Genomic DNA, 18,084 nt, shown 5'->3' with positions numbered 1-18,084 from the left:
CTAAGATGGATGTTTTAAAGGTCTCAGGAAGCAGTGTTAAAGGCATCAGATCTGACAAATTAGATGGAAATGAGATAGTGAGAGGAGATTATGCAGCTCTTAATGCTGAGGCCGATTCATTTGTGCCTGGTGGCCATGAGGTGTATTACGATCAGGTCACATCTTCAGTGCCTTGTGAAAGTATTCAGCCCCCTTGAACTTTACAACCTTTCGCCACATTTCAGGCTTCAAACATAAAGATATAAAATTTTAATTTTTTGTCAAGAATCAACAACAACTGGGACACAATTGTGAAGTGGAACGAAATTTATTGGATATTTTATACTTTTTTAACAAATAAACTGAAAAGTGGGGTGTGCAATATTATTCGGCCCCTTTACTTTCAGTGCAGCAAACTCACTCCAGAAGTTCAGTGAGGATCTCTGAATGATCCAATGTTGTCCTAAATGACTGATGATGATAAATAGAATCCACCTGTGTGTAATCAAGTCTCCGTATAAATGCACCTGCTCTGTGATAGTCTCAGGGTTCTGTTCAAAGTGCAGAGAGCATCATGAAGACCAAGGAACACACCAGGCAGGTCCGAGATACTGTTGTGGAGAAGTTTAAAGCCGGATTTGGATACAAAAAGATTTCCCAAGCTTTAAACATCTCAAGGAGCACTGTGCAAGCAATCATATTGAAATGGAAGGAGTATCAGACCACTGCAAATCTACCAAGACCCGGCCGTCCCTCTAAACTTTCACCTCGAACAAGGAGAAAACTGATCAGAGATGCAGCCAAAGAGGCCCATGATCACTCTGGATGAACTGGAGAGATCTACAGCTGAGGTGTGAGAGTCTGTCCATAGGACAACAATCAGTCGTACACTGCACAAATCTGGCCTTTATGGAAGAGTGGCAAGAAGAAAGCCATTTCTCAAAGATATCCATAAAAAGTCTCGTTTGAAGTTTGCCACAAGCCACCTGGGAGACACACCAAACATGTGGAAGAAGGTGCTCTGGTCAGATGAAACCAAAATGGAACTTTTTGGCCACAATGCAAAACGATATGTTTGGCGTAAAAGCAACACAGCTCATCACCCTGAACACACCATCCCCACTGTCAAACATGGTGGTGGCAGCCTCATGGTTTGGGCCTGCTTTTCTTCAGCAGGGACAGGCAAGATGGTTAAAATTGATGGGAAGATGAATGGAGCCAAATACAGGACCATTCTGGAAGAAAACCTGTTGGAGTCTGCAAAAGACCTGAGACTGGGACGGAGATTTATCTTCCAACAGGACAATGATCCAAAACATAAAGCCAAATCTACAATGGAATGGTTCACAAATAAACGTATCCAGGTGTTAGAATGGCCAAGTCAAAGTCCAGACCTGAATCCAATGGAGAATCTGTGGGCAGAGCTGAAGACTGCTGTTCACAAACGCTCTCCATCCAACCTCACTGAGCTCGAGCTGTTTTGCAATGAAGAATGGGCAAGAATTTCAGTCTCTCGATGTGCAAAACTGATCGAGACATACCCCAAACGACTTGCAGCTGTAATTGCAGCAAAAGGTGACGCTACAAAGTATTAATGCAAGGGGGCCGAATAATATTGCACACCCCACTTTTCAGGTTTTTATTTGTTAAAAAAAGTTTAAAATATCCAATAAATTTCATTCCACTTCACAATTGTGTCCCAGTTGTTGTTGATTCTTGACAAAAAATTAAAATTTTATATCTTTATGTTTGAAGCCTGAAATATGGCGAAAGGTTGAAAAGTTCAAGGGGGCCGAATACTTTCACAAGGCACTGTACATCTCATGTAATGAAGCCAAGTAAAAGGATGACTACTGTTGATGTTAGCTCTCATATGGTACAGCAGAGGCCTCCAGGAATATCAGTGGACCCCAATGTGAACAATGTTGCTGTTTTGTCTCATTCGGCAGCTACTCCACATGTTCAGATGCCAGTTACTGAGGACAGTAACAATTTGCTGTCCATAATGGCAAGACAAAATGAAATATTTGCTCTGCTGGCAAAACAACAGAACATCTGTCATTTGCCAAGGAAAGAGATCCAAGTGTTTGATGGAGATCCTCTTCACTGTCATTCCTTTATGAGAGCCTTTGAGCGTAATGTGGAAGAGAGGACAGGTGATGCAGGAGATTGTTTACATTTTCTGGCACAATACACAAGAGGACAACCACATGAGCTGGTTCAAAGCTGTCAACAAATGCATCCTGACAGAGCATATCAAAGAGCCAAGGCTTTGTTGGAAGAAAACTTTGGAAATGAGCAAAGGATTGCTTCAACGTATTTGGACAAGGCACTTTCATGGCCTATGGTTAAAGCAGAAGATGTTAAGTCTCTCCAAGCGTATGGTCCCCCTTACACTGCAGTCAATCTTCGCCTGAAATTTCTACTGAAGATGTACAGAAAGTAAATTGAATGCTGTTCTTGAACTGTTTGTAGTACAGGCATGGTTAAGGTCTCCTTTGAAAGCTGACAACCTGAATTGTCACTCAGTGCAGTCAGAATTACTCTAGGTGCTACTGGCACAGAGTATTTTATGTTGGAACACACTGAATTAGGATGATTTTTATTCTCGCCTAAATTTTTTCCCTAATAAAACACCTGAAAATAAGTGTGGCAGCACTGGGACAGCTTGAAAACACAAAAAGGCAACATGCTATGGCCCGGCGCTGTCAATTTTGGAAACCCTCTGTACACCCTGGGCAAAAATGGTATGTTTGTTTTATAGCCCATTTTCACTCCAAAAACTCATAAAGAACTCAAAAAATCACTTCAGATAAGCTTCAGTGTGGGATCAGACACAATAGACTCACAGGGGGAGAGACAGGCTGCAGATTCTGCCTGCAGCCGAGCGTGTGAAACGTCACACAACCCCGTTGGCAGAGGCTCTATTTATATCCTGCTATTCAGCAGGCTCATTGGCTATCAGCCCTGTCAGTCAAACGTTTCCTCCGACGTGATTTGCTCAGAATTTACTGACGAAATTAGGTAGATCCAGATCAGTCAGTCTCGGCTACGGTTGGCCGTTTAGGGCTCGTAGGCAGGCCAGAGTCACTTGATTGGTTGAAATGCAGTGTAAACATAAAGGAAAGACTTCAGTCGCCATTTTGAGTCCAAGACCACATGGATCTCTGCACGCTGAATAAAAATATGGGCATAAATACAGTGAATATGAAATGCGCAGCACCATGTGTGCGCACACGGAGCCGAGCTATTTGTGGATTATTTACTTATTTCAAGACATGTTTTGGACAAAATATTATACTTGCTAGTATTGTCTGGATGCCGAAGCTTGGATTCTGGCCGGTTTTTGTGGATTATTTTCATCTTTGACCAGTAAAAGAGCGTCCAAAGATGAGAAGCGTCCCTTTAACCCTTTAAGCTTCAGTCAATTCCAGCCGTTTTCAGTACAAAAAAATCGCTAATATTCTATTTTTAAATAAAAAAAATTACGAAAAATACGGGGAATATTGGACGGGCATCACGAGGTGCATTTCCTTGAAAATGACCGATTCGGGGATTTTATACGACTTCAGGACATGTTTTGGGCAAAACAGTTTACTGGCTTGTGTCGTCTGGATGTAAAAGGTTGGATTATGGCCGTTTTTTGTGGAATCTTTTTTTTGTGTGTAGTAATGAACCCGGAAATGTGAGTCGCGCTGTGTGCGTTGAAGCCGTGTATAGAGAACGGATGGATGAATATTCGTTTTTGTCGGACAAATGTGTTTTTCTCACCCGCTGTAGTAGTTGCATCTGAAAGTGGTTTATACCGGCGGATTCATGAGAATCTAAGCTTTCCATCGGCGTATAGTGTTTGTATAATCGTGTTTGCAGCCGTCGGACATTCTTGAAATTCCTATACAAATTAGTAGGTATACCGCCGGCGGTACACCTACGACGCACTGAAGCGTAAAGGGTTAAATTTTTGTTGTTTGTTGGAGAAATGTGTTTATATTACCCGCTGTGGTAATCACATTTGAAAGTGGTTTATACTGGCGGATTCATGAAAATCTAAGCTTTACATTGGTGTATAGTGTTTCTATAATCGCGTTTGCAGCTTCGGACATTCTTTCGGACATTCTTTAAATTCCTATGCAAATCTCAAGTGTCCCGCGGGCGGGACACTGAAGCTTAACGGGTTAAGAGGATGCTGCAATGCGATGGATGATATACAGTATATGTCTGAGCTTAACATGCCTGCAAACATGCTGACAGTGGTAAAGAAATTGTCATATAAGCTGAGAGACAAATGGAGGACAGCAGCTTGTAATATTCAAGAGACCAGCCATCGACGAGCTACCTTCCCTGACATTGTAAACTTTATTGAACGCCAAGTAAAAGTTGCAGCAGACCCTGTATTTGGCAATATACAGGATTCTCCAAGAATAATGCAAATCAAAAAAGGCAGCAAAGATCAGCATCACACAAGAAAGCAAAGAAGTTTTGCAAAAGTAGCAGCAGTTGATGGAAATGTTCAAGCAAAAATGGACAGAGCGTCACTGGACAAGTTGGCCTGCCTATACTGCAAAGGTGGACATGCTTTGGAGTTGTGCTCCCTACTGGGAAAGAAGACACATAATGACAAAATTACATTTTTGAAAGAACATGGAGTCTGCTTCGGCTGTCTGGGCATAGGGCATATTGGTAAAGACTGCAGGAAGCGACTGTCATGTAAGACACGTGGAGCTAAACACCCTAGTATGCTTCACATTTATCCAAAGAACAAGGTGCAAGACAAAGAGCAAGCAGTGGCAGCTGATACAAACACAGGAGTGGATAGCTCTGTGGCAGCGGTGCAAAGTAGTGGTCTCACTGGGGCCGGTGACCACGACTGTAAGCTCTTCATTGTGCCAGTCAAGGTCAAGTCTAAAAGGAGTGATAAAATTGTGGAAACGTACGCTTTTTTGGATCAAGGCAGTACTGGATCATTTTGCACATCGGGTCTGATGAATAAACTGAATGTGTCAGGAAAAGGGACTAAAATTCTCTTGCGCACTATGGGCCAAGAAAAGCTTGTGGGATGTTGCATTGTTTCTGATCTGGAGATAGCTGGTCTGGAGAGTGACCTCGACTGTGAGCTCCCAGACGTTTTTACACAGAAGAAAATGCCTGTGAGTAGGAGCACCATGCCACCGGAGCACGATCTGGTCAGATGGCCCTATTTGCGTGGTGTATACCTACCTGATATTGATTCAGATATTGAGCTTTTGATTGACCTGAATGCACCTAAAGCTTTAGAACCGATAAAGGTGATTCCGAGTGAAGATGGAGGGCCCTATGCTGTTCAGACCATGTTGGGCTGGACTGTTAATGGGCCGATGTTTGGAGCAGGATTGGAACAAACCAGTATTTCTGCTAATCACATCTGTGATGAAATTGGACGAGCTGTGGAAGCAGCAATTTCAGCTAGACTTCCCAGAATGCAGCCATTGATAACACAAAAGGATCTGTTAAGTTGGTGGATGGCCACTATGTCATTGGTTTGCCTTTAACGAAAAGAGATGTGTGCATGCCTGATAACTGCAAGTTAGTCGAGCAGCGTGCCTCGAGTTTGAGAAGAAGGTTCCAGAAGGATCCCTTGTTTCAGGCAGATTACACTGCCTTTATGCATGATATAATTTCTTGTGGTTATGCAGAAAAGGTGCCTCCTGAAGAGCTGACATCCAACCCAGACAGAACCTGGTATCTTCCTCATCATGGTGTATATCATCCACAAAAAGGGAAGATTAGAGTCCTTTTTGATTGTGCTGCGTCATTCCAAGGAGCATCGTTGAACACGCAGTTGCTTCAAGGACCTGATCTTACGAGCTTCTTGATTGGAGTCATAACTAGATTCAGGAAAGAACCTGTTGTTTTAATGGCGGACATTGAGGCCATGTATCACCAGGTGCGTGTGCCGGCTGAGGACTGTGACCTGCTAAGGTTCCTGTAGTGGCCTGGTGGGGACTTCTATCAACCACTGGAGGAGTACAGAATGTGTGTGCACCTATTTGGCGCAGCGTCATCACAGAGCTGTGCAAATTTTGCCCTGCGAAAGTGTGCAGAGGATAACAGCACCTCCTTCAGTCAGCAGGTGGTGAACACCATCATGCACTGTTTTTATGTAGATGCCTGTCTGGTTTCTGTGCCCTCTGAGTCTGAGGCTATTGCTCTCTATTATGACCTTCGCGCCATTTGTGCCAGAGGTGGCTTCCAATTGAGAAAATGGATAAACAAAAGTTGTAATATATTGGAGGCTATTCCTGAAGAGGAGAGGGCAGTGGACGTAAAGGAGATAGATCTGAGCCACGACTCACTTCCTATTGAGAGTGTTCTGGGAGTGAAGTGGTGCGTTCAGTCCGATGCATTTAAGTTCAGGATTTCAGTTCAAGATCGACCTTTGACCCGTAGAGGCATTTTATCAGCGGTGAGCTCCATTTACGATCCCCTTGGAGTGCTTGTGCCAGTGGTGCTAAAAGCAAAACTGATCTTGCAGGATCTGTGTAGGAAGGGCCTTGGGTGGGATGATGCTGTACCAACACCCATTGCACAGGAGTGGATAAATTGGTTACAGGAGCTCCACCTTCTGGAAGATTTTAAGGTCAGCAGAGGGTTTAAATCTACAGACTTTGACGCTGTTGCGTCTGCCCAATTACATCATTTCGCAGACGCAAGTGAGGTGGGCTACGGAACAGCCACCTACCTGCTGTTGTGTGACACCAGTGGAAAGCAGTGCAGTTCCCTTGTCATGGGAAAGTCTAGAGTGCTTCCCTTAAAACCAGTTACCATCCCTAGATTGGAATTAACGGCAGCAGTGGTTGCAGCATGTATGGAGACGTTTTGGATAAAGGAGCTGCAGATGCCATTGTTTTTTGGACTGATAGCACCTCAGTATTAAAATATATAAGAAATGAGACCTCCAGATTCAGAATTTTTGTTCCCAATAGGGTCTCTGAGATCCTTAAAACATCTCAGGCAACTCAGTGGAGATATGTAAACACTGTGTCCAACCCAGCAGATCTTGCCTCCAGGGGGCTCAGAGTGAAATCGTTTCTCAAAGATCAATTGTGGACGAATGGCCCACGATTTCTGCAGCTATCAGAGGAGCATTGGCCTACAAATCCAGACATTTCTCAAGAATCATTGGAACAAGATGACCCTGAGGTCAAAATGTGTGTAACCCAATAATGTCTCAGCTGAGGAGTAAATGACAACGCCACTTTGGAAAGGCCCAGAGACTGTAAAGAGTTACTAAAACTAAACCTACACAGGTAAGTTCCACAAAGAAAACAGAGACGTGGCTTATAATTCTATAAAGCAGGAAGGGCCATCCTTCCTGCCAATTTTATTCAAATGATGTGGTTCGGGAGGAAAAAGGAATACACTTAAGGTCACTAGGCCTCCATGATTCCACAATAATAAGAGGAAGGGGAAGGTGAACTGATCTAAAACATAAAATATGCAGAGGTGTCGCCAGTATTTAAAACAAGGGCAACATACAAAAACAAAGCATGCAAAAAACTACAGGTAAACCCACTAAAACCAATGGTAACAAAGAAATAAAAACCACACAGCTACCGATCACATATTAGGGCTAATACCTCTGCATAAGAGTATATATATACAACAAAAGCTGGAATATGCAGCAAACTAAGTTAGATAAAAGAGAACACCTCCCCTAAACTCATTGAGTAAAACCTAGCACCAATAAAACCACACCAAAAAGAATTAAAACACCAGTGACTGCATAACATAAAAACGAAGCAGCAGCGGCAACTGCAAAGACAGAAATATGTTAGTTCCATATTTTTTTTATACACACTGGGTACTGAGCATTTACAAATAATAAAAACAAAATTACCTTGGCTGTACAGCACCCATTGACAACACACCAACCCCTGGAGACGATCAGCTTCTGTGATCTGGCAAGCAATAGTTCAGTGCAACAAGAGATTATTCTGGTGTCTATCTGATGCCCATACTTAAGCAGAGCGTTTGTCCTTTCCCTGATTAGGAAACACATTACAGGTGTGAGGCTGCCGGTAAGGCACCGGGAGGTGCCAACGTGTGGAGATGGACACAGCGACCCCCAGTGGTGGGTGGACCCAACCCACCGGTTACATGTGCATTGCTGTAAATGTCATTACAGTCAAAGAAGAAGGTGATATAATGTCTCAAATTATTGAATGTGCCTCATCCTGGAACCGCCTGAAGAGAGTGATGGGTTGGGTCTTAAGATTCAAACACAGACTCTTGAGTCTCTGGAGGAGGAAGAAGGAGGTTACAGTGATGTTGTCATGCTCGAAGGAGAATGAAAGGGAGCAGGAGCATGTGCTGACCAGAGAACTTCAGAGCATCAAGGATTCGTTCCATGTTTCTCTCACTGTGGAGGAGTTAAGATAATTGGATTTTGCCAGAAGAAAAGATTTGCAGAGGAGTTCTCCAGTCTCCAAAAAGGTCAAAACATGAAACGGACAAGTCATACATACAAGTTAAATCCAGTACTTGATAAGGTTCTCAACTGTACTCTGAGAGTCCAAACTCTAGATGAAGATGGCCTCCACACTGTGCTGTGCGAAGCTGAAGCTATTCTTAAAAGCAGACCAATAACAAGGGCTTCTACAGAGTCGAATGACCTTGAGGCGTTGACTCCCAACCATCTTCTTCTCCTCAAAGGTCAGCCATCTATACCACCTGGTGTTTTTGAGCAAGATGATTTGTATGCTGTACGGAGATGGAAGCAAGTACAATGTATCGCTAACCTGTTTTGGAAAAGATGGACAAAGGAATATTTACCACAGCTTCAAGAGCGCCAAAAATGGAACGGGATAAAGCGCAACTTCACCTTTGGAGATATTGTGCTTGTGGTGGATGACGCTGCACCCCGCAACTTGTGGATCATGGGCAGAGTTGTCAAGGTGATTCAAGGCAAAAGAGGACTTGTTCGACAAGTCAGGATCAAAACCAAGACAAGCTGTCTGGACAGGCCTGTCACCAAGATTTGTTTGCTTCAGGAAGCCGAGGATATCTGATGGAGCTGCTTGCTGACATGACTTGTTTGACAGGACTTGACCATGACTAAATGACTAACGTATTTTCACCACCAAAAGGCGCACCGTACTAAAAGGCGCAGTCTCAGTTATGTGTGCCATTACTCTATTTAACACACACATAAGGCGCACCTGATTATATGGCGAGGGTTTTATATACAATCCACGCCCACACTTCCCCCTTTAACGTTCTCATGGTGTCCTCTACTACGTCCGCCTTACAGCAACAACAACACACACACAAGCATACAAGTGTGCATATTTAAAAATAGAGCGGGAGCAAAACTGAGTTTGGTTGTGCTTTATTTAAGTATTGATTACAAAGTACTAACATTTTTTTAATCATCAATAGGCACGGGCATGGTAAAACACACGGATAAAACAAGCACACAAGTGTGCGTATTTAAAAATAGAGCGGGAGCAAAACTGAGTTTGGTATTCACATTTTTTTTTTACAGGTAATCGTCATCAATCAAACCCATGGAAGTCCTCATCCTCTGTTTCTGAATTGAACAGCTGCGCTAAATCTCCATCAAACATGCCAGGTTCACTTTCTTCACTGTCAGAGTCACTTTCTGTGCTGTGCGGCTCCTCGGAAATGATGCCGGCTTTTGCGAAAGCTCGAACAACAGTGCCAGCAGACACGTTAGCCCAAGCATCTACAATCCATTCGCAAATTGTGGTGTAACTCGCCCGGCGCTGCCTTCCACTCTTAGTGAAACTGTGGTCTCCATCGGTCATCCATCGCTCCCACGCCGCTCGCAGCCTTACTTTGAACGGCCAGTTCACACCGATGTCCAGCGGTTGGAGTTCCTTTGTCAGGCCTCCCGGAATGACAGCAAGCTCAGAGTTCATTTGCTTCACTTGTTTTTTCACATCGGCTGTGCTCGATGATCCACTACTCGAGTCTTTCCTCCAACTCGGGCCACCTCGCCTTATGTCCGCGGAAACTCAGCTGCGTCTTCTTGACCTGTCGGAGCTCGTTTTCCAGCTTCCTCCACTTGCGAACCATCGATTCATTAATCTTAAATTCTCTCGCGGCTGCTCGATTTCCATGTTCCTCCGCGTAGCTGATGGCCTTCAGTTTAAACTGTGCTTCATAAGCGTGTCTCTTTGCCATTTTCAGGGTTGTTAAAACAACAATGTTCTGCATAACGCACATACCTGTTCTTTTATATACAATCCACGCCCACACTTCCCCCTTTAACGTTCTCATGGTGTTCTCTACTACGTCCGCCTTACAACAACAACACACAAAGGACACACTGCACCATAGGGCGCACCACACAATTTGAAGAAAATCTAAGACTTTTATGTGCGCCTTATAGTCGTGAAAATACGGTAAATGGCATAGCCCATACCATCTAGGCTCCGAAAGGTCTGGAACCTCTGGCCTAGAGACACGACGTTTGAAGATCTGCTTGTGTCAGGACGCTGAAAATGAACTATTCTCATATTTGTAAAAAGGAAAAAACTAATTGTTCATTGAATTTGTTCCCTGCTGTTATTGATGTCAGTAATTGTCATAATAATTAGGGGCCGGAATGTAGAGGCAGGGATATTCACACTTGTCACTGGGAGTAGTGGATCTGCATGGGTGTGGGTGTATGTGTGTGGAGCTGCTTGTGTGTGGGTGGAGCTGCTTGTGTGTGGGTGTGTGACTGTGGCTGAGTGATTGCTGTATATGGATCACCTGCACTTACCTGAGTGTGCCTGTTTGCTGCAGAGAGGGAAAGGCAGGGTGCCACATTTCTGTTGACCGCAATTAGTTGCAATTAAGTGTATGTTTTTGTGGAAGCCTAGAATATACCGTATTTTTTTTTAGTACGGCTTCATGTTATCTTTCTTCGAGGAAGCGTGTTAGACAGAGCCCTGTTTTTTACCTCTGTGACTCTTCTAGTTTTGATAGACACTACACATAGTATGTCAAAAACCACTCAACTCCGTAAAGAGTCCATCATTACTAAGTACAGGCAATTTCCGCCCGAAATTTCTACTGAAGATGTAGAGAAAGTAAATTGAATGCTGTTCTTGAACTGTTTGGAGTACATGCATGGTTGGGGTCTCCTTTGAAAGCTGACAACCTGAATTTTCACCCAGTGCAGTCAGAATTACTCTAGGTGCTACTGGCACAGAGTATTTCATGTTTGCACACACTGAATTAGGATGAATTTTTTTCTCGCATACATTTTTTCCCTAATAAAACACCTGAAACTCAGTGTGGCAGCACTGTGAGAGCTTGAAAACACAATATTGCAAAAGCCTGGGGTCTTGCATAGTTCAGGTCAAAATTTCAGAGCAGTTCTACAAGAAATGAGTGTTTCACACATGTATTTGTACTGCTATGCCCCGGCGCTGTCAATTTTGGACACCCTCTGTATACCCTCTGCACAATGGTATATGTTCGTTTTCAGGCCGTTTTCACATTATTTTCACTCCAAAAACTCATAAAGAACTCAAAAAATCACTTCAGATAGGCTTCAGTGTCGATCAGACACATAGATTGAGAGGAACAGAGAGAGGCAGCAGGTGGAGCCCGGAGCACACGTCTGGGAAGTGACATAACCCCGCTAGCAGAGGCGGGATTTATATTCAAGCCATTCAGCAAGCTCATTGGCTACCAGGCCTGTCAATCTAACGTTTCCTCCGACGTGATTTGCTGAGAAGTAAGTCAGTCAGTGATGTAGTCCAAATCTGTCAGTCTTGGCCACGGTTGGCTGTTTCGCCGTGGTAGGCGGACCAGAGTCACTTGATTGGTTGAAGTTCGGTTTGAAGAGGAAGAGAAGCGTTCAGTATCCATTTTGAATGCCGAACGAAGGAAATATAAGCGTGTTTGATAAACTTATTTACAAAAATGCAGTGAATATGAAACGCACAGCACCACCATGCGCCGCGTGGCTGCGCACGGAGCCGATCGATTTCTGGATTTTTTACTTATTTTGAGACATGTTTTGGACAAAGTATTATACTGGATTGTTTTCTCTGGATGGCTAAGCTTGAGTTCTGGCTGGTTTTTGTGGATTATTTTCATTTTTGACCAGGAACGAGCGTCCAAAGAGCGTCCAACGGTGAGCTGTACACCTTTACGTGATTTGTTGTTTGTTAGACAAATGTGTTTATGTTACCCGCTGTGGTAATCACATCTGAAAGTGGTTTATACCGGCGGATTCATAAGAATCTCAGCTTTCTATGTGTGTATAGTGTTTGTATAATCGCGTTTGCAGTGTCATTCTATTTTGAAAAATGCTTATGCAGATATCAAAACGGCCCGCCCTCGGGCCGGTGTATGTTAACGGATTAAGATATGAAGGTCAGTTGATCCAGAAAATTTCAAGAACTTTCAATGTATCCTCAAGTGCAGTCGCAATAACCATCAAGCACTATGATGAAACTGGCTCTAATGAATAATGCCCCAGGAAAGAAAGACCAAGAGTTACCTCTGCTGCAGAGGATGAGTTCATTAGTCACCAGCCTCAGGAAATGCAAATTAGAGTTCAAAAAGCAGACACATCTCTACATCAGGAGAGTGCATGAATCAGGCCTTCATAGTGGAATTGCTGCAAAAAAGCCACTACTGAGGATGAACAACAAGAAAAAGAGAATTGTTTGGGCCAAGAAACTCAAGGAATGGACATTAGACCAGTGGAAATCCGTGCTTTGGTCTGATGAGTCTAAATTTGAGATTTTTCATTCCAACCACTGTGTCTTCGTGAAATGCAGAGAAGGTGAGTATCCACTCACCTCCTCTGCGTGTATGGTTCCCACTATGAAGCATGGAGGAGGAGGTTTGATGGTGTAGGGGTGCTTTGCTGGTAACACTCTTCGTAATTTATTCAAAATTCAAGGCACACTGAACCAGCCTGGTTGATGACCTGGCTTCTACAGTCATCTGATGTAAACCCAACTGAAATGGTTTGGGATGAGATGGTACCGCAGAGTGAAGTGCTCAGCATCTCTAGGAACTCCTTCAAGACTGTTGGAAAACCATACCAGGAGGCTACCTCATGAAGCTGATTGAGAGAATGCTTAGTGTGCAAAAAGCTGTCATAAAACAAAAGGGGCCTACTTTGAACAATCTAAAATATAAAACATTCTGATTTAACACTTTTTTGTTTACAACATAATTCCATATGTGTTCTTTCATAGTTTGACATCTTCAGTGAGAATCTACGATGTAGAAAATAATTAAAATAACAAATCATCGCTTGACAAGGTGTGTCCAAACTTGTGTGTGTGTGTGTGTGTGTGTGTGTGTGTGTGTGTGTGTGTGTGTGTGTGTGTGTGTGTGTGTGTGTGTGTGTGTGTGTGTGTGTGTGTGAGTGTGTGAAATACCTCATGTACTATTGACTTGTGCAGGAATTCCCGGAGTTCCTGGCCTCAAAGGAGAAAAAGGAGACCTTGGAAATGTTGGTCCACCAGGACCTCCAGGTCAGATGCATATTGTGTTACATCTGTTCAGTGAGACTGATACATGTATCGTAATGGGCCAGTATTTCTTCTTTATTAAATTCCATACAGTATGTGAAGTGGTTATCTCAATTGTTGTCTTACACATAGATTTTTTTATTTAAAGACCCACCGAGGAAGATTTTAGCGGAAATGTAGCGTTGCCGAAGAAATGCTACATTAGTAGACTATGTTAGTAGACTAATCCCATAGTCTACTAACCACACATTGCAAGCAACACACACAAAAGACAAAAGAATCGTATCAAACTTACAAAGAGCTGAAGTTACGTACCTGTCTAGGAGAAGCACAGCCAGCTCGGCATCTGTTTTGATTCCTTTTTGCTCCCGGAATTCTCTCCACCTCTGAAATGCCTGTCCAAGATGAACTTTTCTTTTGCTTCGTTGTCGATCTGACAACCTTTTTGCTTGCAGACTTTGCTCCGTTCGCTTCCTTTTGCGCTCCATGTGTGCCGTCTTGTCAACCAACTCTCCGCTCTGCTACTGCTAAAAACAACTAGCTCTCTCTGTTACGCTCCGTCAGCGCACGCGCACCGTATTTGCTGTAAATCGCTCCATCTCTCACAGGAAGTTCTGGATGAGTCGACAAAAAAATTAATAAAATACAAATATTTACAAAACCAAAATGATTCATGAATCGAAAATGGGGGCATTAATAAGTGTAATTAACGAAGATTCATCCACATTAATATGAGACTTTGTTATTAACATAAAAATCTTCCTCGGTGGGTCTTTAATTGTTCAGCAGTGACTTATGGTATTTATTCAATTTATTCCTTTATTTATTCATGAATTTGATCTGGGACCATGCAATTAACATAGAAAACATCTGATGTATAACATATAGAGTGTATAGCATTAAGCTAATTTTCAACTCCCGTCCCTGGTTGGGCTTTTCAGTAAAAGTAGTCAGAGGACCAACAACACCGATTTAAAAACAGCACAGACAAGATTATAAACCTATAACCCCCCAACACACACACACACACACACACACACACACACACACACACACACACACACACACACACACACACACACACACACACTCCACAGTTTGTTAGACCTTATAGATGTCATAGGTGGGTACATTCTTGCTCAAAGCTGAAAGTCTGAAAGCAAAGGAATTCATCACAATAAATCTTTCAGCTAAACGACAGGACATGACAGATTCGAGGCTACACGAAAAACTTAGCAAGGTGAAAACTAACACCAAATGATGAGGCTAGCAGGCTAAAGCCTGAGCACAATGTATAGGTAATGGTATGATTCTCATCATACTAACACTGACTGACACTCAAAACAACACAAAGGATACTGACTGCTGAGGGCTATTCTACAATGCTTGTTCATCATATCCAGGGTATCTTTTCGTTATTTGGCTTCACGTAAACTAACAACCATAGTCGAGATAAGTGATCTTTCGAAGCTGGTTATTAACTCAGTAAGTAAATTCAGGTCTGTGAATCCAGCTTGTTCACATGAACGAAGTGTTAGCAACAGCTGACCAATCAGAGACATTAACAGGTCTACTGGCATCAGGTGGATGCATTTTACAACGAGAAAATATCAGAGAACAGCAATGATTTGAAACACATAATGGCTGCTAAACGATAAGGGAAAAATTGCAAGCAATTACAGATTGTGTGATTGGCGACAGGTTTATTGATATCAATACCAAATTAAAGCTGCAAGCAGCGTTGAGCGGGTCCTCGCTGGTCGGCGACCCCAGGCATGTCCATTGGGCGACGCTGTGACTGTGACAAGGGCTGAATTCTGAGCACACAGTTCAAATTTCAGATTGGAGCATGTACAGACTGTTTATGCAGCACTTCCTGTCCATCCACCGGGTGGCGCTATCACTGTGACTGTATATTGGTCTATGGAATTCATCAGGACTGGACTTTGATCACACATGTAAAGTTTGAGGCAGATTGCAGCATGTATTTACACAAGACTTCCTGCTTCATGGTGAAACATCAAAGTTCAGTCGGCCGTCATGGCCACGCCCTTTGAGTTTTGTGAACAATCTTCACAAATACACACGTGGACAAAATTGTTGGTACCCCTCAGTTAAAGAAGGAAAAACCCACAATTCTCACTGAAATCACTTGAAACTCACAAAAGTAACAATAAATAAAAATGTATTGAAAATTAAATAATCAAAATCAGCCATCACTTTTGAATTGTTGATTAACATAATTATTTAAAAAAAACAAACTAATGAAATAGGGCTGGACAAAAATGATGGTACCCATAACTTAATATTTTGTTGCACAACCTTTTGAGGCAATCACTGCAATTAAACGATTTCTGTATTTGTCAATGAGCGTTCTGCAGCTGTCAACAGGTATTTTGGCCCACTCCTCATGAGCAAACAGCTCCAGTTGTCTCAGGTTTGATGGGTGTCTTCTCCAAATGGCATGTTTCAGCTCCTTCCACATATGTTCAATGGGATTCAGATCTGGGCTCATAGAAGGCCACTTTAGAATAGTCCAACGCTTTTCTCTCAGCCATTCTTGGGTGTTTTTGGCTGTGTGTTTTGGATCGTTGTCCTGTTGGAAGACCCATGACCTGCGACTGAGACCAAGCTTTCTGACACTAGGCAGCACATTTCTCTCCAGAACGCCTTGATAGTCTTCAGATTTCATCATACCTTGCACACTTTCAAGACACCCTGTGCTAGATGCAGCAAAGCAGCCCCAAAACATTACTGAGCCTCCTCCATGTTTCACCGTAGGGACAGTGTTCTTTTCTTCGTATGCTTGGTTTTTGAGTCTACGAACATAGAGTTGATGTGCCTTACCAAAAAGCTCCAGTTTGGTCTCATCTGTCCAAAGGACATTCTCCCAGAAGCTTTGTGGCTTGTCAACATGCATTTTTGCAAATTCCAGTCTGGCTTTTTTATGAGTTTTTTTCAGCAGTGGTGTCCTCCTTGGTCGTCTCCCATGAAGTCCACTTTGGCTCAAACAACGACGAATGGTGCGATCTGACACTGATGTACCTTGGCCTTGGAGTTCACCTTTAATTTCTTTGGAGGTTGCTCTGGGCTCTTTGGATACAATTCCAACGATCCGTCTCTTCAATTTGTCATCAATTTTCCTCTTGCGGCCACGTCCAGGGAGGTTGGCTACTGTCCCGTGGGTCTTGAACTTCTGAATAATATGAGCCACTGTTGTCACAGGAACTTCAAGCTGTTTAGAGATGGTCTTATAGCCTTTACCTTTAAGATGTTTGTCTATAATTTTTTTTCGGATGTCCTGGGACAATTCTCTCCTTCGCTTTCTGTTGTCCATGTTCAGTGTGGTACACACCTTTTCACCAAACAGCAGGGTGACTACTTGTCTCCCTTTAAATAGGCAGACTGACTGATTATGAGTTTGGAAAAACCTGTGATGTCAATTAAATGACACACCTGAGTTAATCATGTCACTCTGGTCAAATAGTTTTCAATCTTTTATAGAGGTACCATCATTTTTGTCCAGGCCTGTTTCAGTTTGTTTTTTTAAATAATTATGTTAATCAACAATTCAAAAGTAATGGCTGTTTTTGATTATTTAATTTTCAATAAATTTTTATTTATTGTTACTTTTGTGAGTTTCAAGTGATTTCAGTGAGAATTGTGGGTTTTTCCTTCTTTAACTGAGGGGTACCAACAATTTTGTCCACGTGTGTATTCAACCCAAAGGCGAGGTAGATTGGAGGATGCAGAGGATGATTATACAGCAGCTGATGTTTCATGGAGAAGACTGATGCAGATGATTTTGAGAAATTGTCATCATTATGACCTGTTATATGTACTAGTCAAATTTGAGGTTTCTTGGAGTTATCCCCTTTGAGTAGTTAACCACTGAAAATGGGGAAAATTACCAAAAATCTCACAATTAATAATAATAATGATAATACATCAAATTTATATACTGCTTTTTAGGACACTCAAAGATGCTTTACAAGACAGACAGATGAGCAGAAATCCAAGATGGCGGACTTCCGGTTGGGTTTAAGGTTTGGGCCCCCTGGACTTTTTTTGTTCACCCTGATGTGCTACACATGCCCACCAAATATCGTGCATGTAGTTGAAGCGGGCTGCAGGGGAAATTTGTTATAAATGCTATGGGGGTGCTATAGCCCATGCAGTGCTGAGATGCATACAGTATCATTCCTTCATCCAACTGTGACGTGTGTGGCAATTTTGGTGAATTTCCAAGCATTTCTAATGTGCCAAAAAGTATTTCCTGTTGTTACACTTGTCATTAAAGAAGAGGCGAAGAGGCTGCTTGGCGGTCCCCAGTGTATTTATCGTCCTTTTTCCAAGGGAGGCAAGTTTGTTTACAGGTCACGTTCACTGTTCATTTCTCTACCGGTTCACAACACACTGTCTTGTTCGTTCCACTTAGCAGTGTCTTAATAACTAGAGCGCCTCCTGGTGGCGCAAAAGCAGTGCTGCATTTACTAAAAACCACTGCCAACTACTAGCAGTACTTTCATTACACTTAAGTAAATTATGTTAGTGTGTGACAATAAACAAAACAAAGATATTTTATGGGGGGTCCTCAATTTAGCTTTTTCCTACA

The 18,084-nt window shown here is 42.7% G+C and overlaps 1 protein-coding gene across 2 annotated transcripts in view; it reads left to right on the top strand.

The window, feature by feature from the left end:
- Positions 1–18,084, top strand: part of marco (macrophage receptor with collagenous structure) — an 84,739-nt gene that overhangs the window by 44,088 nt on the left and 22,567 nt on the right. For both annotated transcript variants that reach the window (XM_051958974.1, XM_051958975.1), the window contains exon 9: positions 13,401–13,472. In XM_051958974.1, coding sequence (XP_051814934.1) covers positions 13,401–13,472 — 72 coding nt within the window. The remainder of the gene's footprint in view (positions 1–13,400; positions 13,473–18,084) is intronic.

The sequence above is a fragment of the Acanthochromis polyacanthus genome, chromosome 14 (genome assembly GCF_021347895.1).
Source record: "Acanthochromis polyacanthus isolate Apoly-LR-REF ecotype Palm Island chromosome 14, KAUST_Apoly_ChrSc, whole genome shotgun sequence".
Lineage (NCBI taxonomy): Eukaryota > Metazoa > Chordata > Actinopteri > Pomacentridae > Acanthochromis > Acanthochromis polyacanthus.
This window is presented reverse-complemented; position numbering and strand designations above follow the sequence as displayed.